General features: G+C 40.4%; 2 protein-coding genes across 4 annotated transcripts in view; one reads left to right on the forward strand and one right to left on the reverse strand.

The window, feature by feature from the left end:
• Positions 1-889: 889 nt before the first annotated feature.
• On the reverse strand, positions 890-14203 carry rhoaa (ras homolog gene family, member Aa). Of its 2 annotated transcripts, none has more exons than XM_026153148.2 (5): positions 14053-14203; positions 9937-10092; positions 6316-6436; positions 6092-6222; positions 890-3906 (listed from the first exon to the last, which is right to left on the reverse strand). In XM_026153148.2, exons 1-5 carry the CDS (start codon positions 14149-14151, stop codon positions 3733-3735), a joined length of 681 nt encoding a protein of 226 aa, XP_026008933.2. In that variant the 5' UTR covers positions 14152-14203; the 3' UTR covers positions 890-3732. The 2 variants fall into 2 exon arrangements, with proteins under 2 accessions (XP_026008933.2, XP_026008934.1); XM_026153149.2 differs by having other exon boundaries at positions 1729-3906; positions 14075-14129.
• An 828-nt stretch (positions 14204-15031) lies between these two features.
• Positions 15032-24073, forward strand: part of tpx2 (TPX2 microtubule nucleation factor) — a 13649-nt gene continuing 4607 nt past the window's right edge. For both annotated transcript variants that reach the window (XM_026154708.2, XM_026154709.2), the window contains exons 1-10: positions 15032-15149; positions 15648-15799; positions 18678-18800; positions 18894-19017; positions 19648-19710; positions 19886-19990; positions 21859-21968; positions 22823-22968; positions 23121-23292; positions 23390-23528. In XM_026154708.2, coding sequence (XP_026010493.2) covers positions 15688-15799; positions 18678-18800; positions 18894-19017; positions 19648-19710; positions 19886-19990; positions 21859-21968; positions 22823-22968; positions 23121-23292; positions 23390-23528 — 1094 coding nt within the window. In that variant the 5' untranslated portion in view covers positions 15032-15149; positions 15648-15687. The remainder of the gene's footprint in view (positions 15150-15647; positions 15800-18677; positions 18801-18893; positions 19018-19647; positions 19711-19885; positions 19991-21858; positions 21969-22822; positions 22969-23120; positions 23293-23389; positions 23529-24073) is intronic.

Consider the following 24073-nt stretch of genomic DNA (forward strand, 5'->3'; position numbering starts at 1 on the left):
CAGTTATGGAATATCTTGATTATAAAATATCATCGCATCATGCTACACCACCTCATGTGGGTTAAGCACAGGCCTCCCTGATTTTTTTTTGAATAATTCTGATATTAATTTACATCCATGCTTTGGGTAATTTATCTTATTTCATCAAACTGTCCTAAGATTCAACTTGTGAATCGCTCGCTAGATCCAGTGCAAATAATCAGACTCATTGATTCAATTTATTGTTCCTTTAATGACTGTAAAGCCTCAGATGTACTTCCACTTGCATGCCCACTAGTGTCAGACTTTAAAGTAATGACTCCTCGGGGTCTCCAGTTGTCTGTGTCCACAATGGAATATATTTGAGGATGAAGAGATCAGGCGTCGATCCCAAAACATGCTTCCTCCACCATATGTCATTGTTGGGATGAGGTTTGATGTGCAGTGCATTGTTTTTGAAAAAACAGCAACAGTCATTTTATCCGCTGAACTGCTAAACTGTCAGGTTTTTAGAATGGCTTTCATAACCTTCTCCAGCCTCTCTGCATCTCTCTGCATCTAAAGCCCTTAAATGTGGGGCTCACACACACTTACATCATAAGTCTGCCAAGTGTTGGCCAGTAATTACACTGTGGTTTTTATGTTATTTTTCCTTTGTGAGGCAAAACTAGACTCATTGCTTATCTGGAATACTTGAATATTATAACAGTTGAATGTTTGCAGTATGGAGTTGGGATTAAACTTGGCTATTGATGAGGTTATAGCATCGATGGGGAATATGTTCCTGTTATACGTTTGCAGACACATGGACATCTACACAGACCATCATGCTCACCATCTTGAGCCAAGACTTGGACACTCTTAAGTGGGTAAGAGGACAAAACACATGAGAAGTGACACACACAGCAGATTTGGTCATTCTCAAATGTATTTCCTTTAGAAAACTTTACAAAAGACTACTGGATATAAAAGAATATTTTGCTTACAAATAACCAATCCTATAGAAGATCCTTGCATTTTGCATTTCAGAATTTGGACATTGTGTGTTTTTATATGACACAGACATTTGAAGCTATGTGCAAATAATACAAAAGTAAGCTGATGGAATATCCCATAGTTAAAATAGCATACAATGGAATGCAGAGCAGGAAAGAAAAACAAAACATATAGGTACACTATAAATGTTCAAACTTGTACTTAAATAATGAGTTACATATTAGCCTCACAACATGCTTTAAAGTAGCATAATGTAAATTTCCAGAGCCCTAATTCCATCAGTACAACACAAAGATATTAGAAGAGAAACACTGTTCTTTACCAAGTGTGTCCAGTCTTAAAAGCCTTCTAGTTACAGTCTAACTGTAGCACTGATGGAATTAGTGTTGTAGAAATTGTACATTATATTAACTCTTCAAGACAGCAGGTGAACAAGACCGGATCAGAAACATGGAGGTGTGGCATTAAAACTGGAACTGCTCGACTCGAACACAATCCTTTCTTCTATAAACATCCACTCCTCTGTGTCAGAGGTACACCGAGGCCTCTTTAATATCTGACAGTTAACAAAAACTCTGTTCAGGATCATTTGCCTTTGTTAGCGCTTCTATAGCCAACTACATACAGTGTTAGACAGTCCACATCAGTTTAATGACTTGAAAAACAAAATCGAGCAATCAAATTTTGAAAAGTTGTACAAAACACTGGTAATTTAATCTTACACACAAGGTTTGGCATCACACAAAGTCCTTGTTTTGAAAGAGAAGCGCAGACTTTTATTTTGAAAAACAAAAAGTCAGAAATGAACCACAGTCTATGACTACATCATACACAACTAATGTAATCATGCATTACTGTAATTTTATTGGAATACCTGTATTGGAGTAGAAAGGCCGATTTTTAGCACACAGTGTTCCAATGGCATGTTGTTACTAATTCAAGTTTATCATGTTAGAATGTTAATTCATTACATTTTTAAACTTTTAGCTAGCTGAGTAACTGAAACATCATCCTTTGTGTGTTCAACCATAATGTGCTATGAAAATGAACGCTATTGCATGCAGGAAACTGCCCAGAACATTGTACACAATATTATTCCCTTTATAGAACAGCCCAACTGAGCAGCAGGCCAAATACATGAGTCTGCTGTCTGAGAACAACACCTGTTAAACACTAAACAACAAGAGCTGAGAAGCAGATCAGGAATGCCTGCTTAAAAACAGTGGGGAAAAAAGAGACCACCTTATAAAATGAATAGATGGGTAAAGGTTTTGAATCCATTTTAAAATTATTTTGTTTTTAATTCTCTTAATGGTTTTGCCCCTGAGCTGCTTCACCCTTACATGCCGTCACATGCTCTTACATCAGCTAACCAGGTGCTTTTATAAATCCAAAGGAGACCCAGCTTCTGCAGCTTTGGCTCCCAAAATGTGGGATGAGCTGCCTCTGGAGGTCAGGCAGGCTCCATCCCTCACTGTTTTTAAAACCCGTTTAAAAACACAACTTTTAACTCACACACCTGGCTTTTAACCCAGTGAGAGTTGTCGTCTTCTTACCCTTTGTATGTACTTTTACTGATTTATTCTTTTGTTCTCTTATTTTCTGTACAGCACTTTGGTCAGCTGTTATGTTGTTTTTAAAGTGCTTTAGAAATAACGTGGGGAAAAAAGAACAGATGTTAGACAGAGGAAGTCAGGGAGAAAGTTTTATGAACAGATAAACCTAACAGAGGTATTTGGGTCAAAAAGAATATTTCTGAGACAAAGACTGAAGGATCGTGGAGGTGTGCCTGCCACCTGTCAAGTGGCACTTTGTAAAAGTTTTGGAGGTCTTTGGGGTGAAGTGGGAAATTCTGGGAAATTCAGGACAACATCGGATCCTGTGGATGCTGACTGACTGCAACAGCACAGTGAGCCATAGAATGACTAAACTATACAGAAGCAGCTGAGAACCCAGCACAGTCATTGGATCTCAGTCCACTCTCACCCACATTAAACTGGGAGCTTCTGGAAGAATGAACTAAAATGTCAGCAAACTGATGGTAGAATGCTGGAAAGACTCAATTATTTTTGCAAAAATCATTATTTCTAACTTTTTAATATCAATAATAAAGAATAAAAGTGTGATTTTTATTGAATTATTTAATTTGACATTTGGCAACTTGTACTTTTGAGCGGTAGTGTGGATTTTGAATGTGAACCTGCAGCGACAGGTTACTTCATCATCATAAAGGAGGAAATCAGGTCTGTATAGAGTTGGATGGTCATTGCAGAGAAATAAAGGAAATGACAAAAGTACAGACTAATAGGATGTTAACTGAAAGAAACGCCACAAGCCAAGTCCTCCAGAAACTTGTTCATATGGTACACAGCTGTGAATGTACTGAACACCTGGGATGGATCAGTTCTAAAGATGGGCTCGTGTACAGACCATCAGGCTGCAATTTAGAATAACGGAGACCACTTCATAGGTCTGGAAATCCCAACGCACCTCTTTAAGAGAGATGGTTCCTTCTTTCCATGTTCTCTTGATTTTAGGTTTGATGAATCCAAAGATATGATTACAGATTAAAGGCAGATTAAACCTTGGACATGAATGCTTACACTCCCCTTTTGACCTAGTTTGATTTTCTCCCTTATTCCTGAAAAGGACCCATTCAATTCTGCACAGCATGGTGACAACGTAGAAACAGGAGGAATGATTTTGTTGGCAAGGATCCTTTCCTCCTGTCCTCCCTAACCTGTGTAACTTGACACTCTATAGCAGAAGGCAGCCACTCTTTCTGCCTCGTTTCTTGGCCTGTAGCGCCGCCCTGGTGGCCATCTCAAACACCTCCCTCACACCATCCTTCGTCTTGGCTGAGCACTCCAAGTAACCAAAGGCATTGATCCGGTTGGCCATTTCTCTCGCCTCCTCTGACTTCACAGGTTCCTGTTTGGGAAGAACAAAACCATGAAGGAAAACCAGCTCAATCCAATGAAAAAGAAGAAGTGAAATCATTATTCGACCCTCTGTGGGATTTATACGTTTGCTCACTTAGAAGAAATGAACACACTCTAATGTTCATGGTAGATTAATTTTAATGGAGATCAGTAAGAGTAACCGAAGGTCCAGAAACAAAAACATAAAAGTAATCTTGATTTGTTTGTCATTGAGTGAAATAAGTCTTTGATCCCTCCCACAGATTGGCTGTGAGCACATTTAGCCCACAGATTACAATCAATCAATTCCAGACACTCCCCATCTGAACTCTTTACTGTAAATGTATAAAGCACACCTGTCCACAGTATGGTATATGCAGAAGCCTGTCTTAACTTTACCAGCAAATCATCAAGCATGCCGGAAGTAATTTCTGATGTGATCAACACGGTGGAGCTGCTCATGACCGAGTTCATGTTTGGACCTTTGATTTCTGTTTTGGGGGGTTTACAGGTTTTTTTTTGAGGTGTGGACCTAAACTTTTGTTCAGCTGTAAAACAGCCTGTTTCCGTTTAAATGTTGTTTTCAAAAATAATTGTTTTGTCTCACTCCCATTTCTTCATGTTGCATATTGAAGCTCTACTTGGAACCTTGTTAAGATCCAACCATGCAAAATATGATTTTTTTGCTTTGTTGACAGCGCTGCAAACCCTCTGCCTTCTCTCAGTGAGCTTCATGATGTTGTCACCTGACATGGTTTCACTTCACAGGTGTGCCTGTCAAGGTTCATTTGTTGCCTTCTTAATGAGGTTAGGACCATCAGTTGTGTTGTGCAGCAGTCAGGTTGGTACACAGCTGACAGCCCTATTTGACAGCTGTTAGAATTCATATTATGGCAAGAACCAATCAGCTAAGTAAAGAGAAACAACAGCCCATCGTTACTTTAAGAACTGAAGGTCAGTCAGTCTGGAAAACTTTGATTGTGTCCCCGAGTGCAGTCGCAGGAACCAAACGCTATGATGAAACTGTCTCACATGAGGACGCCCCAGTCCTCTGCTGCTGAGGACACATTCATCCGAGTCACCAGCCTCAGAAATCACAAGTTAACAGCAGCTCAGATTAGAGCCCAGATACATGCCACACAGAGCTCCAGTAACAGACATCTCTCTACATGTTCAGAGGAGACTGTGTGAATCAGGCCTTTATGGTCAAACAGCTGCTAAGAAACCACGACTAAGGAAAAGCAACAAGCAGAAGAGATTTGTTTGGGCCAAGAAACACAAGGAATGGACATTAGACCAGTGGACATCTGTGCTTTGGTCTGATGAGTCAGAATTTGAGATGTTTGGTTCCACCCGTGACGCAGAAATGGTGAACAATGGTCTCTACATGCATGCACTGTGAAGCATGGAGGAGGAGACGTGATTGTGTCAGGGGGCTTTGCTGGTGACACTATTGGAGATTTATTCAAAACTAACGACACACTGAACCAGCAAGGCTACCACAGCATCCTGCAGCAACATGCCATCCCATCATTGATTTTTCAACAGCACAGTGACCCCAAACACACCTCCAGGCTGTGTCACGGCTGTTTGACCAAGAGAGTGATGGAGGCCTGGCCTCCACAGTCACCTGACCTAAACCCAGTGGAGATGGTTTGGGATGAGATGGAGCGCAGAGTGAAGGCAAAAGGACCAACAAGTGCTCATCATCTCTGGGAACTCCTTCAAGACTGTTGGAAACCATTTCAGGAGACGACCTCATGAAGCTCATGGAGAGAACGCCAAGAGTGTGCAAAGCAGGAATCAAAGCAAAGGGGCTGTTAGGAAGAATCTAAAATATCAAATATGTTTTCAGTTATTTCACACTTATGTGTTCATTCATAGTTTTGATGCCTTCAGTGAGAATCTACAATGTAAACAGTCATGAAAATAAAGAAAAACCATTGAATGAGAAACTGTGTCCAAACTTTTCACTTATATCACACTTTATATCAAAACAAAAGTTAGTAAATATATTTGTCTTCATTATCAGTGGCTGCAGCCCTATAAAAAAACCTAATGAATGTTAGTGGAAACTGTAGTAGACTAAAGGCTGACACACAAAAGTTATGGACATTTTTGTCATTAGTTATGTTAGTGTAGTGTTTGTGTGGTGGGATTAATATGAAACTGTATGAGTGCATGCCGTCACTGACCTGTTTCATTTTAGCCAACTCTCGGCGTGTGTGCTCATCATTTCGCAGGTCTTTCTTGTTTCCCACAAGAATAATGGGCACATTGGGACAGAAGTGCTTCACTTCTGGAGTCCACTTCTCCGGAATATTCTCTGCATCAGGTACAATGTGGACAAGGTAAACATGCAGCAGATATAAAAGAGTTTTTTCATTTTTTTTAATGAAACCAACAGAAACAGACTCACCTAAACTGTCAGGGCTGTCAATGGAAAAGCACATGAGGATGACATCTGTGTCTGGATATGACAGAGGCCGCAGTCGGTCATAGTCCTCCTGACCTGCTGTGTCCCACAAGGCCAGCTCCACCTGCAGGGGAGGGACTATAGTTAATTCCTACTACACACACCAATCCTGCTTAGGGTCCTCAAACACAGGCCCATTTTTATCATGTAACAGCATGCTATGAAGACAGGTGGATGGAAGCCATTCAGGCATGTATGTAAGTGCATGAGGTGTAAATCATTGATTAGTGTTCTAGCTTACACAGAGTCCTAAAATCGAGGGCATGAGCACTCGACTGATGAAGGTGCAGACAAACTTAAGGGGGCGACAGTAGAGAAGAAAAGAGCAGCACAACCCACCAAACTCTTGGTGACATCTGCCCCCAAGATCCTTGTTTGAGGAGGCAGACATTCTCTCAAGATTAATGTGATCTACAAGTAATTTCTATACCGAGTAATGCATTGATAATTGTTTTGATTTTGCATTCATAGATAGTTTGGATGGACAGACCTCGCTCCAGTTTTACAACTGGGAGGGAAATGGATTCATTTTTGTTTGTTTTCTTGCTAAGCTGTAAAATTATGACCCGGCTCCAGATCATGTTTTGCTTGATCAGTCAATCCAAAGCGTGAGCTGCACAGATACTGCAGGTGAGATGCAGTATTACAGAAATTCAGTTTGAAAGGGTATGTACACGAGTATGTACAGTTAGATATAAACAGAGATTTAAAACTGGTAATAGGAGGTGGTTAGTTTGTGATGTGCCTCATTATGCTGAACTAGAGCTAGGCGATAGAACGATAACGATATGTATCGCGATATAACTTTTACTCGATAGAGAAATTAAGCTATCGCGATAGACTTCGCTGCTCTTGTCCTCTTAAAAAAAAAAAAAAAAAAAAAGGTCAGCCGATCCAAATTAAGTAGCGCAGAGCCGAACCAATCAGGGCCGCAGCGTCACGTCGCGTGACTTGTTACGTACAGCACAAGTGCCAAGCCGCACGTGTGTTTGTTTGGGAAGCAGCCAGCGGGTAATGGAGCCAGCGCATAATGGAGGAAATGAGTGTGCCGACTAGAAAAATCAACCGAGCGTGACCGAAGAGAAAACAGATGATGGTTCCAATGCCGGAGAGATTGTCGAACGGAAGAGCCATAGAAGTTCCGTAGTGTGAAGGTATTTCGGCTATTTCAAGTCTGACAAAAAACAGCAGCGTGCACTGTAAATGTGCCGAAAGCAAGTCTGGAAATACAATAAAGCGGTGCATGCGTCACACTGTGCGCCACGTTATTGTTTCGGTGAAATGAATTTCTACAATACTGTTACTGTTAATTCTACTCTCTGCAGTGTTTAAATGCTTACATATACACACAGTTACTGTCCCTCCACACATACGACTCGGTTCTGCTTCTATGCCCCAGCTTTGTTTACTTTTTCCCACCGAGGCTTCTAGACTTCTGATTGGCCAACATTTCTGCACGGTTAGGAATCTAGCGCCACCTGCTGCTTTGGCATGTTCATAGCAGCGTTTTCCTTCATTTCTGCCTTTATGTGTGGACGGGATTATTTTTTAAAACGAAAACGGAAAATCTCCGTTTTCAAAAATACCCGTGTACGTGTGGACGTAGCCTCAGTCTCTGACTGGAAGCGCTAATTCGTCATTCGGCTTTTGTCAGACTAAAGTAACTGTTAAAACTGTTTGAAAAGCTAAGCTATACAACAAGGAGAGATTGAGAATTTCCTTTTAGTTCTCAGTTTATTTGATATTGACAAAGGTTAGTCAGTTTTGTCTGTTCTTCTGTAAAACAAACTAAGATTTATTTTTAGAATTAATATTTTGTTTCTAAGTGGAATTGACAATTTAGTCTGTTTCGTTTGTTCTATTTTGAAACTTAAACGCTTTAGCGGCTGCCTTTTGTGTAGTTTGCAATATTTGCCTTTATTTATCTGAAAAAGTCTCATGTTCCTTAAGTACATCTACCCTGTTGAACTTATTATGGGAAATAAATATTTAAAAACAAGCTGCTGATTATTTCACATTTTACTTGTGAGCAATGGCACATTTAAATCTTACAAATATAGTTATTTGGCTTATATCGTGATAGATATCGTTATCGCCTGAAATGAAAAAAACATATCGTGATATGAAAAAATCTCATATCGCCCAGCTCTATGCTGAACTAAATTCATTGCTCTTGTATCGAAGTTTGACTGGCCTTAACACTTTGCATACAGCAGGTAAAATAAGTATTGAACATGTCACCAATTTTCTAAGTAAATATATTTCTAAAGTTGTTATTGACAGAAATTCCTACCAGATGTTGGTAACCATCCAATCCACACATACAAACAAGTCAAACCACTGATGTCCATAAATAATGTATATAATGTAAAATAAGCTCTTTTAGACCTTTGCAACCATACTGATGGAATGGGTTACAGGAGAATTTCTAAACTACTGAAGGATCCAGTAAGTACTGTTGGGGCCATGATCTGGAGGTGAAAAGAACATCATTTTACCATCAACGAGCCATGACCAGATGCTCCCCACAAGACTTCAGACAGAAGAGTGAAAAGAATTATCAGAAGAGTTGTCAAAGAGCCAAGGAGCACTTATGGAGCTACAGAAAGTTTGCTGAACAACATTTAAACAAGCCTGTGAAATACTGGGAAAGTTAGTCTGGTCAGATGATACCAAACTTGGTCTACACACCATGCTGGGAGGTCACAACATATCGCCTCACAAACACCATACCAACACTGAAAATTGGAGGTTGGAACATCATGGTGTGGGGATGTTTTTCAGCATACGGCACTGACACGCTTCATGTCATTGAAGGAAAGATGAATAGAAAAATGAAGCGAGACGTTCTTGATTAAATCTGGTGCCTTCTACCAGGATGAAGGTGGATATTTCAGCAAGACAACACTGTCAACGAACCTGTCAACTGGTTTCAAAGAAAGAAAATAAAGCTGTTGAAATGGTCCAGCCAGTCACCTGACCTGAACCCAACTGAAAATCTTTGGAAAGAACTAAAGGTCAGAGTTCATAGAAGGGGCCTATGTAACGTTCAGGACTTGAAGACTGTTTGTGTGGAAGAATGGACCAAAATCACACCTGAGCAATGCATGTGACTAATACTATCTATTAGTGGTAGACTGCCATGTTAAAATTATTTATTGTTAAGCTTTACTCAAGGTGTACTTAAAGTCAACTCTGAACTTATTAACCACAGAAATCATCCGTGTGGCTGCATTTTGTGCAGGTGGCTGACCAAAAAGTTAAAAGCAAATTTTGCAGTAATGAATATCACAACTCTATCAGCTATATCTATATTAACATTCATAAATCTATCCAAGATAGAGAAAATAATTAAAGCTAGTTTCAGCTTCAATATTAACATACATACATCAATCAATAGTTACAATATAATGTGCTATTTATGAAATTGGCTAGTGTTAAAGTACTTTAGATATGTCCCGTCTTAAAACTCTTAGCCTCACACATAGCACACACACTGCTATGCTACTGTGCTACAATAAATATAAAACAATCTGACATTTATTGTTAGAATGAACAGCTTACCTGTTTACCATCCACCTCAATATCTGCCACGTAGTTTTCAAACACTGTAGGCACATAGACCTCAGGGAACTGATCCTTGCTGAACACTATGAGGAGGCAAGTCTTTCCACAGGCTCCATCACCGACTATCACCAGTTTCTTTCTGATTGCCGCCATCTGAAAAAAGTCAAAGTACAGAATCCATCAGCCAAGCTAGAGATTAAAATTAACACAAAGGTTTATTGCCAAAGACAAACTTGTTAGGGAGAGTGGTTTGAGCTCTTGTGAAAACACAAAATCAGGGAAATAAGAAATCTGAAAAGGTGAGAAAATACTACGTAAAACTAAGAAGAAAATAATGTGTGCTTGGACAGAGCTGAAGCAAGGTCCCTAAAATGTTTGCACATTTCTCAACAATCACAAAATAACTTCAACTGTAATGTTTCATCACAGCTTATTTTGAACGTTAGGCAAAACAGTTCTAGCTTTTGTCAGTTGTGGTTATTTCCTGTCTTTGCAGGTAGAGTGCCTGATGAGGACATTATTAATATCCCTCTGTAACTAAACCAGACACAACTGTATCAGAGAGCCACTGCTTTGCCTGAAAATGGAATGCAGGGATCTGAAACACATTCTTTTCTATTGCTTGTGCCGCAAAATAACGGTTTCCTGCAGAGTGTGAGCACTCACACATGTCATGGTCAATCCTCAACAGTTGAGCTTTGAAAACCGTGCGTTGTGATGTATGTTTGTAACACCAAAAAAAAAGAAAAAAAAAAGTGTACAGCTGCATGAAGTTCAACCACACAATGAATGAAAACATGGAAGAAAAGTTTATCCAAGTTTGAGAATTATATTCCAAAACATCCTTTAAGGGTCCCAAGGAGGAAAGTGGTGCTGAATCATATTTTCCCTAAATTAGGCACAACACAGGTTTGTTAAAAAAATAAAATAAAGAAGCTTGCTGTATCTAGGTAGGTGGACTAGTTTTTAAATACAGCAGGTAAAATAAGTATTGAACATGTCACCAGTTTTCAAAGGGAATATATTTGTAAAGGCGCTACTGACATAAAATTCTTCCCAGATGTTGGGAAACATCCAATCCTTTGTGGATCGGATGGTTCCCTGCAGGAAAAGACTTATCAGAAGTGTCGTCCAAGAGCCAAGGACCACCACAGAATTTGAAGAATGTTTGTGTTGAAGAATGGGCCCAACTCACACCTGAACAATGCATGTGACTAGTTTTTCCAGACAGGAGGCATATTGAGTCCCAACTTGACATCCTGCTATTATGCGTTCTGTATCTTAGCTGTTCCTAGGACTGCGCTCTTCTCCTGGAAAGAGGTCTCAGATGTTGTTCCTGGAATGTGCTGGATTCCAGGAACAACACTCACCAGGTTTTATCCTGGTACTATGTGTTTCACAGTTTCCAGGGTCCCTTTGCACAGTCTGTAACTTGGGTCCTGTCAGCTGTGACAGCCGCCTTTATGGATCTGGTGCTTAGATCCATAGAGGCATGTGCCATGATCACAGCCTCTGTGCTGTCCTGTAGGCCGGCCTCTTCTAGGAACTGGTAGGATTTCTTGATGTCATCCACTTCCTTCATCCTTCCTTCATCCGCAGGGGCTCAGTCATCCATACTTCCTCTTCCTCATCACTCTCCATCTTCAGCTGTCTTAGGCATTCTTGGAGCAGCTAAACTCAGGAGGTCATCTTCCTGATGTATTTCGAATGCGTTGTTTCATCAAGGATTGCAGTTCTGACACTTACTAATCCTCACCTTGCCTGTTTCCATTGCTTGCAGAGGCTCGAAGAGCTTGACTTCAGGTGAAGACCTGCAAGTACTGTGAGGAGTTCTTGTTATCAGTGACATATCTTCTACTGCGGCTACCTTACTAGTGGAGATGGGCATTAGATGAATAGTTGGCGATATGTATTGATGGCTTGGATGTTACTCATTTTGGTCAGCTAGCTTCCAAGATCCGTAAAAAAAAAAAAAAAGTATTTATTTATTGACTGATTGATTCATTTGCCTATGAGTAAGTTTGCTAATAATGATGGAGCTAATAGAAGCAGTCAACAGAAAGAAAAATAATAGCGCTGCTTTAACAGCACCCTCATTCATCTGTGAGCAAATGCCCCTTCCTCAGAGTGCGCCCAGATGCTTGTTGATGGAGCTGCAGAAGCTGGTGATAGCCTAGCATACTCAGCCGGATGGTGGACACGTACATACTCATGTAAGTTAGCCGTGTTTGAGCACTATACGTCTGCACAAGCGGCACACCGCTTTGGTTACATCCTTAGGTTTACCTCTGTCATCTGGTTTAAAGCCAAAGAAATCCCAAATTGGCGACTTTATTTTTTTTTTTTAGTGCTGTCAGCGTTAACGTGCCATCATCACGACCAACGCGATGAACAATTAACTCATCTGGAGCGCAGACTGAATTAAAATCCCTGAAATGTCTCTATCAACGCATTTCAGCAGTTAGTCCAAAGTTTGTTCATTCTGCGCTCCAGATGGGTTGAGCGCATTCAAAATTTTAATCGCATTAATCGTGATGACCGCATTAGGGCTGACAGCCCTAATTTTGGGGGGAAATTAGTTTGTCCATGTTTGGCCTTCTTCTGTATTTTAAAACATGCAAATCAGTCCATGATTACATTGCTCTGCCCATCAAAAAGTCTGTGCATGTGCAAATATATCGCCCATTGTCAATTTTGGGAAGTTCACCACTGTTCCAAGTGTTCTTTATTTGTGGATAATGGCTCTCACTGTGGCGCCCTGGAGTCCCAAAACCTTAAAAATGGCTTTGTAAACATTTCCAGACAGATGTCAGTTACTTTGTTTCTCAACTCTTTTTGAGTTTCTTTAGACTTTGGCATGGTTTGTTACTTTTTGAGATCTTTTAGCCTACTTCACGTTGTGACACAGGTTGTATTTAAGCAATTTCTTGATTAAACTGGCCTGACAGTAATCAGGCTCTGTGGTGAGTGAAACTGAATTCAACTCAAGGGGGCCAATAACTTTCCCCCCACAGGGCCAGGGAATTTGGTTTTTTTTTTTTTCCTTGATAATTGAAATTATTAAAAACTAAATTTTATTTTTCAACTTTCCAAGTTATTTTGGACCAAGCTGCCTTTTTAGAAAAATGAATCTACTGAACTAATCTCTTACATAAATAATTATGAGTTTTGCTAAAAGCATTAGTGGACATCTTTTTATTACATATGACAACCATGTCAAAAATGAAACTTCTTATAGTATTTTTGGTGTGTGTGTGTGTGTGTGTGTGTGTGTGTGTGTGTGTGTGTGTGTGTGTGTGTGTGTGTGTGTGGCAATAACACTGAACACATCACTACACAATAAAGTACAGTTATGATAGTTAAGACCAAATTTCTGTCCTTTTGACTAAATATGGCACCCAATATAAATATGTTGGCTCACAAATGCCACAATTTGGCTTTTAAATTGTCTCGATAAACCCATTCAAGCGCTGTGACTCTTCTTTATCCAAAGCAGTAATTTCAGGATGTATTTCTGTGACATCACTATTTCCTGAAGGTTCAGACGTCCGCTCAAACGCAGTTCAGTAAAGGCAGACATATTTTGAGTACATCGATCTCCTAACTAACTTTACAGTTATACTATAAACGACTAGTCTTTTCTGTAAATACCTATAAGAACCATTAACTACTTCACAACAAGATAGTTTACCGTTATACACTGCTGAGAGTTTAAGCCTCGGTTATCTGGGGATTTTGTAATATTATGCTGATTTAGAACTTCACTTCCTTAATGATACGTGCCTCCGATGGAGGGGCACTTGTAACTCAGCTCAACGCTGGTGAAATGAAGTTACATAAAACTTGGCACGCTAATGTTTCCTCAGTTCTGAAGTAGCCCGTTGACCTCTTTAGGTCACCAGAGTGTCGGCTAACTTCTACCTAGCTGCAGTTTCCCTTTCGTCTACGGAAGCTAATCATTAGCTTGCTAACTTTGCTTACTTCTTCATGATAGCTGGCCTCTTGTCGACCTAAACACACACACTTTAGAGAAGGAAGCATATTACTTGATACCAGTTTCAACGCTAAGAATTTTAAAAAGCAAAGGGAGATTCTGAGCAATCAGAGTTTTACCTTTTTCCTGCGAGATACTCGCCTTTCTTTAGTTTTCCTGTCAGAACTAACAGTCCCGCCCCCGAAAGCGCTACGAGGATTGTCCCGGCCAAACCACATACTTTCAGCCAATAGGATACGTTGAAGTCATGAGTGAACGGCAACTTAGCCAACCAAAATAATATATTATGAAAAGTCATTGTTTAGCCCTAACCGAGAGGCTGAAGGTTGTGCCCCTGAGTACAGCCTCCCAGGGATGTTCGTGTTTAGAGCGCAGTTGGTATATAAAGCATTTATCTATTAAATTATATGAAACAAGGTTAGCTGACACCCACAGTATCCCCTTCATCATTTTCTGAAGTTCTATGTTATTGATTCAATATACCGAAGGGTCACCGCTGATAGCTCGTGTTGCAGATGTATTACCCTGTATATTACCCACACAAGTTAAAGAGGCAGGGTACACACTGGACAGGTCGCCAGTCTGTCGCAGGGTTAACACATAGGCAGGAACAAAATCAGTCGTGCATTTCATTACTTTATAATTTAGTTGTGTGCGTTTATCTGTATGTGCTATCATACACTGACATCATGATGTGTAACTGCAACGTTTGCTGATTTTTTATTTATTTATTTTTTGTTCCATCATTTTTTTGCATTTTTTTTTCCTTAGCTGATGAATGTACCCATTTACACTGTTTATAAGACATAAAAGTTTGGAGGAAGAAAAAGTGGCTGCCTATTTAACGATCTTTAAGAGAACGAAAAGAAAGTCACACATTAAACATTTCTACTTTTGGATGATTCAGTTTGTGACACTGAATTTAACAACTTGTGGGTGTGTATTTCTAAAAAATAACAACGTATATTCAGTATTATGTGGACTGGAGCCGGCGTATTCAAAATTACACACATCACTGTACAAAATCACGCAGATTTTAAGTTTTGTGATTACGTGGTTACGTAATACGTTTTTACATTGCATAAGCCAATAAGTGACAAGTTGGTGAATACAACGTTTGTCATTGGCTGGTTCAAAACAGTGGCAAATTTAAACGCTTCCGTTGAGCGCTGCGCGGCTTGTTTGTTTTCCCTTTTAGTCGCAGTGAGCAAAGACGGTGAGTTTTTGCAGTCATTTACATTATTTATTGCTGCCTTATTTTCAGATGTAGTTTTTTAGCTCACTAAAAATATATAGTGTTGCATATTGTTATGTGTATAATGGAGTGAGTTTATAGTTGGGTTTATGTTAATAGTACCTTCTCGTGAAGACGTATGTAACGCTAGCTCGGCAGTTGTTTCCTTATCAGCAATGTTACCGTTTATATTCTGTTTCTATGAAGAAAAAGCGACTCGGAACCGCAATTGCAAAGCTAACGTGACATTACTGTAGGATAAATTCTCGTAGGAGACGAGAAGTAAATGCTTTTGACCTTTTCCAGCCAGTTTGGTCTGTTGTCTTGGCTAACACGGCCAATAGTCTCCCATGAAGCCATAGCGATAGAATGCAACCTAGCCGTGGTTTATGTGGGTGCAAGTCACCTCAGTTTGGTTGTTGCAAATAAAACTGTTTTTTGGCTGAAAGATTGATAATTTGAAGTTTGCAATCTTCGTAGTTCCCTGTTTAGTGAGTTGTCGAAGAAATAACCTGAAAACATGGCCGAGAACGAGTCCGGGGATACTTCGGAGCGCTACGAGTTTGATGCCCCGTCCCACGTCGTTGACTTCAAAGAACTAGTGAATGCTGAAACCGACGACAAGTGGTTTGGTAAGTGTCCTCTGCACATCTTTATCCAACAATATGCATTTTAAAGGATACCCTGCTGGGCATACAGCAAGTGGGTGTTATGGAGGGCTACAAAAGCGGATCTAACACTTTTTGAAGAAGGCTTTTTGGTGACTTGTTTCACAAAAACTTGCGTACGTCATTCCTACCATTTTCCAGTATCCTTTATCTTAGGATGTTGGCTAACAGTTTTAACCAAAGTGTCCACTCGCAGGTCATATTGTCATCTCCAAGTGTTTTGAATGTAGAGAGAGAGTTTAAGCTGAGGAGGTAGAGCAGGTCATCTTTAGTTAGAAAGTTGGTGCTCTGATGCTGGGCTGTTCCAGTCTGTTTGCCTAATATCCTTGGGCAAGATGCAAACCCCGGGTTGCTCTCTGATGCATCCATTGGGGTACTAATGTTTGATATTTGTTGCTTGTGTGAATGGTTGAATGAGGCGGTTTTATAGAATGCTCAGAGCAGAAAAGCGCTGTATATTAACCAGTCAGTTCCTCATTTTACCATTTTACTATTTAATTTCATATTTACAAGAGCTTCAGTGTCCCTGCATATTTATTTTAAGAGTGTTGTATTATATATATATAAAAAAAGATCTGTTTTGTAGCCTGTGTGTATCTTTTACATTGAAAATGAGTTTTATTGAAATTTAGTCCAGTTTTTTAAAATTCAGATTTGTCATGTTGGGTATTTGGTGACTGTGGCGTTCATTTACCTGTGGGATTCCCAAGTACTTTTAACTTTCCTTGATATCTGCAATGTTGCCTTCTGGTAGTGCAACCCACTCGATTCTGACTACCCCCCCTCTCTTTATTACCGTCCAACGACACATCTGCAATCTGGATTATATAGCTGTGTCACTACTGTAGATCCTTGTTGTATAGATCAGTGAATCAATGCCACATTCACTCCTTGAATACAGCTTCGTGTCCTCCATGAAGCGAAGGTGGCTCCATTCTGTAGTCTGTATCCCTAGCGAGTCTTGTTAATGGTCGGGCTGAGGGGGTTCAGGCCTGTGAAGAACAGCAGTGGGGACAGAGCATCTCATTGGTAAATCCCACAGTTGATGGTAATTTGTGCTACAGGCTTGAAGTTGGCCTCTAGGTGCTGTTTGCCACATCCCCATTGAATTCCCGATGATGTATATAAACACACACCAGTGATTGTTCTTGGAATGGCAATGCATTGTGGTTTGTTGCCTCATAATGGTTGCAAAACCAAAACAAAGACATCAACAGGGCCCTATTCCAGGAAGCATGTTCAACAAACTGTCACAACTAACTGTGAGATTGGTAACTCTGGCATTCTTCTGCAGAGTAGGGTCTCCATTGTAATCCAGAGGACTAGGGAATATTACCACGTGTTAGTCCTGACTGCGGTGTTTTTTAATTGTTTTCTAAAAACATTTTTTGTGCATTTATGCCTCTATTGGATAGATGAGCAAGAAAGTAGAGAGTAGGGGTGAAGACATGCAGCAAAGGGCTGCAGCTCAAGCATGCGTCGCTGCACTCTGGCCATGTGGCCAATGGTTTGCTGGTCTCTCACTGAGCTAACCAGCACGTCCTGACTGTGATATTTAAAATATGAGGGAGGAAGAGTCGTTTTTAGCTTGGGTCAGACCAGCAGCACTCGAGGTCAACAAACTACTATAGTGTCTTTTTGTTTAATGGAGTTTGATCCTCTATTTCACGGCTATTCAACTAAAAAGTTATTTGGGCTAGATTATTATTATTATTTATTTTTTTGTAGAGATATTTTTGCAGCCAGTAGCAGCAGATCATGATAAATTTCAAACCAACACAAATGTATTGGAAAAACAAGTAATGTTTATTCACTTTGTTCCTTTTAAATCTGGTGACCGCTCACAAATGCACACCTAAAGGTCCATAAAAAAAACATTAAATGAGCTATAACTGAATAGCGTCTGCAGTAGTAGCAATACTTTTTCTTCACATTTGAATTTATAAAAAAAAACAACAGACGTTTTGATAATTCCCTTTCAAAATAAAATAAATATTTTGGTGACTCAGACACATCTTAAAGAGCATTTAACAGAATTTAAAAAAAGAACAATCAATCCTATCAAATGCACAAACCATAGCAGTAACACATATGAATACAACATTTACTGCTGCACACTGAGGGAATACAGGTTTGTTTTAAATCAACACCTGTAATTAAGCATGGCTTGTTAGACATCCCACATTATGTTGATATGTAGGCTACAGTTACCTCTTACATTATTAATGGGAGACATGACTTTTTTCTGAACAAGAGCGGCAACTTTTGGCTCGTAAGATGTCAGTGTAATCCAAAGGCAGTGGTGAAGTGTCAGTCAGTGAACAACGAGAGCTGCTTTTTATTGAGTTCATGTGTGAAAAGCTTGATTCACATGTGTACGTTGACCCAAACAGAGGATGAGGATGACGACTGCTACTTTCTTAACATTGGGGAACTGGTGCCATGATAGCTTAATGTTTACAACATCACGCTGCATTGTGGGTTGAATGTTGCTAGCCTACTAGGAGTGTTGCATTCACAGTCTACACTATGCTGTAAGAAAAAAAAAAAAAATTCTGCCAGGACCACAGGCAGGGACACTCAGAGGTTGCTTCTGGGCTGCATGTAGCCTGTTTGCCACCATTTGAATAGGCTTGCTCTATTTGATCGTCAGTCCTGAGGATTTGACTGAGCGTTCCATTTAAAGTCAGACTTTATTAGGTTAATGTTTTCTTTTTCTCCTAAACTGGAATGGCCCCTCAGGTGGGATTTCTAACTAAAAAAGTGGGGTTTTACAATCGAATCTGTAGTGTACTAGTTACCAGAATTGAAAAGTTTTGACCATCGAATCTCTCGTGGGCAGAAATGCACGCTGTGGGAGAAAGTGATCATCTTATCACACCTTCGAGACCGGACCAGCTGCATCTGACAAGTGATGAGCCTGAGCATGTGATGTTGTCTCAAACAAACACTGACGGTGACTCTGGTTAGTCAACACCCCCGTGCATCTTTAGTTATTATTTTCTGTCCTTGTAACTTGGTTAATGTGTGACTATCTGTAATTGTTTTTATGTTCCAGGTCCCAGCATATCGGCATCTCCACCTGCAAACATTGTGACGTCCTGGGGTGCTGAACGTCGCACACAGAACGATGTCCGTTCAAAGCAAAGGCCTGTTATTAAAGTCCCTGCACAGCCACGCAGGTACAGTTGATGTAGTTGTTACTTTTGTGTAACCATGTGAAACTTTCACACAAAAGGTTTCTTTCCCACATGATGCACTCAGTAGAAGACTTGTTGGGTTTTGCCAAAGGGGCTGTACACGAGGCGGCACTCATGAAATTCTGGCATCCAGTCATTCATTGACAGTTTCCTGTTGTATATCATTTGTATTAAATAGGTTCTACACAAACCCTACATGATAAATATGGACAGATAATTTATTGATCCCACAAAGAAAAGTGTTTTGTTACAGCAGAACGATAAAAAGTAAAAATAGTCGTCACAATAAAAGTGCCACTGGTGCCGAGTGCAGGAAGGAAAGAAGGTGAAAATGAAGCTGGTTCAAAACAGTAAAAGTAAGACTGACATTGTGGAAGAGACAAGTGTAAATACATTAATAAATACTTAATAAATGTGTGGCATTGCATGTATGTATTGGCAACTCCTCTAAGTGGGTGTGCAGTACTCTTTGTACCATGCAGAGTCCAAACCTTAAACACTGCAGCTTCGCTGTCTGATCCAGCTCCTGCGTAAAAACACGATGGTTATAGAACAGCATCTGTGTGTAATCGGTTCAAGTTTGAGAACTGCTTCTGTTCTAATTTATTTTAGAGTTTCAAAGCGTAAAGACATGACCAGCGGTCCAGCTGCACCACCATCAAAGAAATGCAAAGAGTGAGTATTAGAAGTATCCTGTCATCATTCTAAACCTGAAAAAGCTGAGAGTCCAGCACATGCACACTTTCTACCAGTTAGAAAGCTAAGAAACCATCTCTTCACCTTCAGCTTTTTTCTTAGAGTTTTCAGTTACAGCAGTTTAATGTAGATGTCCTGTTGCCCAAAAATCCAGGAGTGAGCAGCTGCTTTCTGGGTTTGGTCCCCGCAGGAGTGAGCGGCTAAATTCAAAGAGAGAACATCAGACCCACGCAGCAGCTTCCACCTCCACACTCACAGAGTAAGACTGTGCCTTACACCTTTATCTATCCTTGAATGTACAATGAGAAAGAACTTGAAATTAATGTTAAAATGCTCTCGGCTGGAAATGTTCAGCATTTGTGTAGAATGATAAAGTAAAACTGGCTCATATGTATTTACTTCATGGTAGAGCGAGCGGTTTTAAGACTGCTAAAAATAAACGGCAGGTTCCAAGTTTGTAAGCAGGACGGAGGGTGAGCTGATACTGGTAACAGAAGGAAGGCTGGAGAGTATAAAACTAGAGAAAAGGATGAAAATCAGATATTTGTTAGTCTTAAAGTGGTTATAAACAGAGAATCTGGACTTGTGAGAAGTGTGTTCAGTTTTCAGTCACATGACCCGACTCACTACCCTCGTGGGTAAAACATTATTCATGACTGTAAATATTAGACGGACTGCTTGGATCATCTGTCCATGGAGGGAAACTTTTTCGGGGGCCTGTGATCATACTGTGCAGCTTTATTTGAATCCCTGAAAGTAGTGATGTCTCTGTGAGAGTCTCACCAGTTTGGTCACCACCATGTAGCTTGTAGAGCACCCCTCACCTTACACTGCTGCCAGGATTAAAGCTTTGAAAGCAGGGACAGATACATGCATTTTGGATCTGGCTGGGTAAATAATGGCGCCGTGTCGGAGGGGAACAACAAATTGTTCATTGTTAAAGCAAAGGTAAGCGCTACATAATGGCTAAAAGACCCACCATACATTAATCTTGTGTTTTGTTACAGTGTATGGCCAGAAAATTTGCATTTGTCACATTAGTGTCGTGTCATAAGTATTTTTCCATTGTCAGGTAAATCATTCCCACAGTGTAAATGAGCTGCTACTGACAGCCTGAGTTATTGTGGAGAAACGGGGATTTGTGTGATTTGGCGTGTGGAGTGGGGTTAGAGAGTTGGTTGGTCTCCAGCTGTTTGAACTCTCCAGCCCGGTCGTTTTGCTTACTGCTGCAGTATCAGTCACTCCTGTGTGCGGCTGTTGTTGAGGCACAGGTAACCGCTGCAGAGTTCTCCTCCTCATGGACAGGTATCAGGCGATACAGCCACATCAGGCCTCACAAAAACAGGTGTTTATATAGTTCTTCCTGCCTTTGGTTGGTTCTTAGCAATCTGTGACATTCAGGAGTCGCCTCATTGTTTTGAAAAAAAAAAAACAACAACAAAAAAACAGATGACTACACTAAATGTCACAAACCCCTCACACCAGAAAGCTCGCCCTGTGTCGCTCTGCATCCGTCTGCTGCTGCCAAGTCACTTCTAAAACATTCCCTCTTCCCAAACAGCCAAATGCCACAGACATTTATTTTGTGTCAGAGTAGAGATTTTATGTATACCTTATTTGATTTTGACCTTTGACTGTTCTTTGACTGACATTTGTAAAATGGAAACCAATGAGCAGTTCATTTTAAACCCTTTTTTCTCTTTTGATTATTGCTCATAAGTAAAAATAATTTCTTGTCTGATTATGTGATTAATTGACAGGATAGGATGCTTAATAATTACGATGATCAATGGTTGCAGTGCATGAAGTGCTTGAATTTCTCTTGTTCAGGTTTGTTCTGAGTACTGGGCTGACCTCCAGTACTCACATTGTAGGAATTCTTCTTTAAGACAGTACCCCACCCAAACATGTGGGAAGGTGGATGATGGTAGCAGGTGTAGTGTCTGGGATTTGGTGTAAATGAGTCCTTGAGCTTGAGCCAGTCGCCTTTTTTTTTTTTTTTTTTTTTTTTTTTTAAGTAGTAGGGTCATGAAGAGAACGTTGACATGTTGAGCCTCTAAATGAGAGACGGGGGTACAGATGTACCTTTACTAAAGATTAAAGTCTACAAAAATCTGTGACCCGCAGGCCGAGCACCTCTGAGGAGCTGGAGCTGGAGCGCATCAGGAACCTTCAGAAGGAAGTTGCTCTTCACCGGAAGAAGAATGAGGCCAGCTACAAGGCTGCTCTAGCTGGGAGTGAGTACATGTTTCAGACTGTGGTGCTACAGCCAGTAGTAACACTCTAACTCTAGAACTGCCAACGGGTACGTTTGACCCTTTGGCATTTACCGTAAACAAAACGAGCTGTGAAAAATAAAACCCCATCATTTTTTTTTTTCATCAGCCTGTGTTTCCAGAAATATTCCTAAAATTTGTTTGTTTGTTTTTTTTGGTGAATTTGTTTTTTAAGAGGGGAGAAATAGTACGACCACTCATACTCTGAACTGTCAAAGATGTCATTGTGACCTATAGAGACTAAAGTAAAATGAAAGTGTTGCTAGGCATGCTGGGTGAACTGAGCAGTCAAGTGTGTGGAGAGAGCAGTCAATCAGATGGTGAAGCAGATGTGTCAGAACTGAGCTGCAGTGTGGGTGGTGCTTCAGGTCCAATCAGCAAAGACGATGTGAAGGAAACGGATGAAACTTGACTGTTTTACTTTTTATAGAAATTAAATGTTTCTTACATTTTTGTAACCTGCTCTGTGGTTAAGTTTACAATGCAGACAATGAGTTGATCGGTCTGTTTAAGTGTTTTCACACCTCTATTTCAGCACATGTACTACCACATTTTTCACTTTTCATAATGTTCTTATTCAAGTAAATTGTTTAGGTGTCAGTTTTATGTGTTGTACCCTTTGTTTATTGGTTTATTCTCATGTGCATTTTTAAAGGATCTGAGATGACCCAGAAGCGCTGTCTTTGCCATTACTGTTGTTGCAGGTCAAAATGACTCCTGTTAGCAGTTCTGATGAGTTTAGAGTTCTGGGGGTTAAAAGTGTTCACTTTACTTGTTTGGTTTAAAAAAACCAAACCAAACCACTGTCATTTCAGATCCACCACCAAAGAAGACATTCCTGTCTACAACTGTGCCCAAAGACTTCCACTTCAGTACAGATACCCGTGTTAAGTCCTCCACTTCATGCAACACAGAGAAGGAAGTGGACTTTGTCAGTCAGCTTCGCAAACCGTCCTCCCCAGTAAGTGACACAACTTGCTTTATTGCCAGTTCATTGCAGCCCACTATAAAGTTCATCTTTGTTAACAGCAGCTAAAAGAAACTTGATGAAACATCTGCATATTTAAGCTAAGGTGAGATGGGGGAAAAAAAACTGATTATACTTGTTTTCAGGCAAAGGCTCGGAAAGGTGCCACAGTGCCCAAACCTTTCAACCTGTCAACAGGCAACAAGAGAAAGGCAGAAGAGGCGAGCGCTTATGTGCCCATGGCCCAGCAGATCGAGCAGTTCCAGAAGCGAACCCCCACCCGCTACCATATGCACAGTCGTAGAAGTCAAGAGAGAGGTGTGGTGCATGCTGACTCTCTGTGACACTCTTCAGATAAGGGTTAAAAAAAACCATTATTGCAGGTTTTCATTGTATCTGCATCCTGTTTCAACAGGACCCGCCACAGCAAAGGGGAACCACCTGAAGCTCACTCAGCCCCACTCCCCATACCTGATGACTCGTCAGAGGAGCCGGCCGCCTACTGTTAAGTGCTCTGCTGAGCTGGAGGCTGAGGAGGCGGAAAAACTTGCAAAGTGAGAAGCTTGGCCTTTTCTGGTTGGAGGTTCTTGTAATGTGCCGTCACTTTGTGTTGGGAAACGTGGTTTCACAACAGATTTCTGGTGTTTTGCAAAAAACGTTGTATTTAAAGTGTTCGGGTGACCTGATCCAGTGCTAACTATAAGCAAAAAGGAAAGTTTGAAGCCTAATCTTAAAAGTAGAGAGCGTCTGCCTCCTGAATCCAAACTTGTGTTTGAGGGGAAGGATTTTAAATCAGAATCTGGAGCCACTAAAGAGAAGCCAGTGTGTGCTCTCTTACTTTCTAGTCCCTGTCAGTACTTTTGGTGCAGTATATTTGGCATCAACTGAAGGTTTTTCATGCAGTGTTTAGGACAGCCTGACAATAATGACTTACAATAGCATAGAAATAATAAATGCACTAAGATGTTTCAGATGAGCCATTGTAAACCTCCTCCTTTTGCTAACACATGGAAAATGTGGCATTGCAGGGTTTCTTTAAGGACTGTTATTATACAAAATACAGCTGATTATTTAGGAATCATGGATCAGTATGTGCATG

This window comes from Astatotilapia calliptera, chromosome 20 (genome assembly GCF_964374335.1).
Source record: "Astatotilapia calliptera chromosome 20, fAstCal68.1, whole genome shotgun sequence".
Classification (NCBI taxonomy): Eukaryota; Metazoa; Chordata; class Actinopteri; order Cichliformes; family Cichlidae; genus Astatotilapia; species Astatotilapia calliptera.

Excerpts from the sequence above, each read along its gene's own strand:
- rhoaa (XM_026153148.2), bottom strand. The coding sequence starts at position 14,151 with ATGTGGTTTGGCCGGGACAATCCTCGTAGCGCTTTCGGGGGCGGGACT. Across the intron at positions 10,093-14,052 it reads GAGTATCTCGCAGGAAAAAG|ATGGCGGCAATCAGAAAGAA; the intron begins GTAAAACTCTGA and ends GACTTTTTTCAG. Across the intron at positions 6,437-9,936 it reads TTGAGGTGGATGGTAAACAG|GTGGAGCTGGCCTTGTGGGA; the intron begins GTAAGCTGTTCA and ends CCTCCCCTGCAG.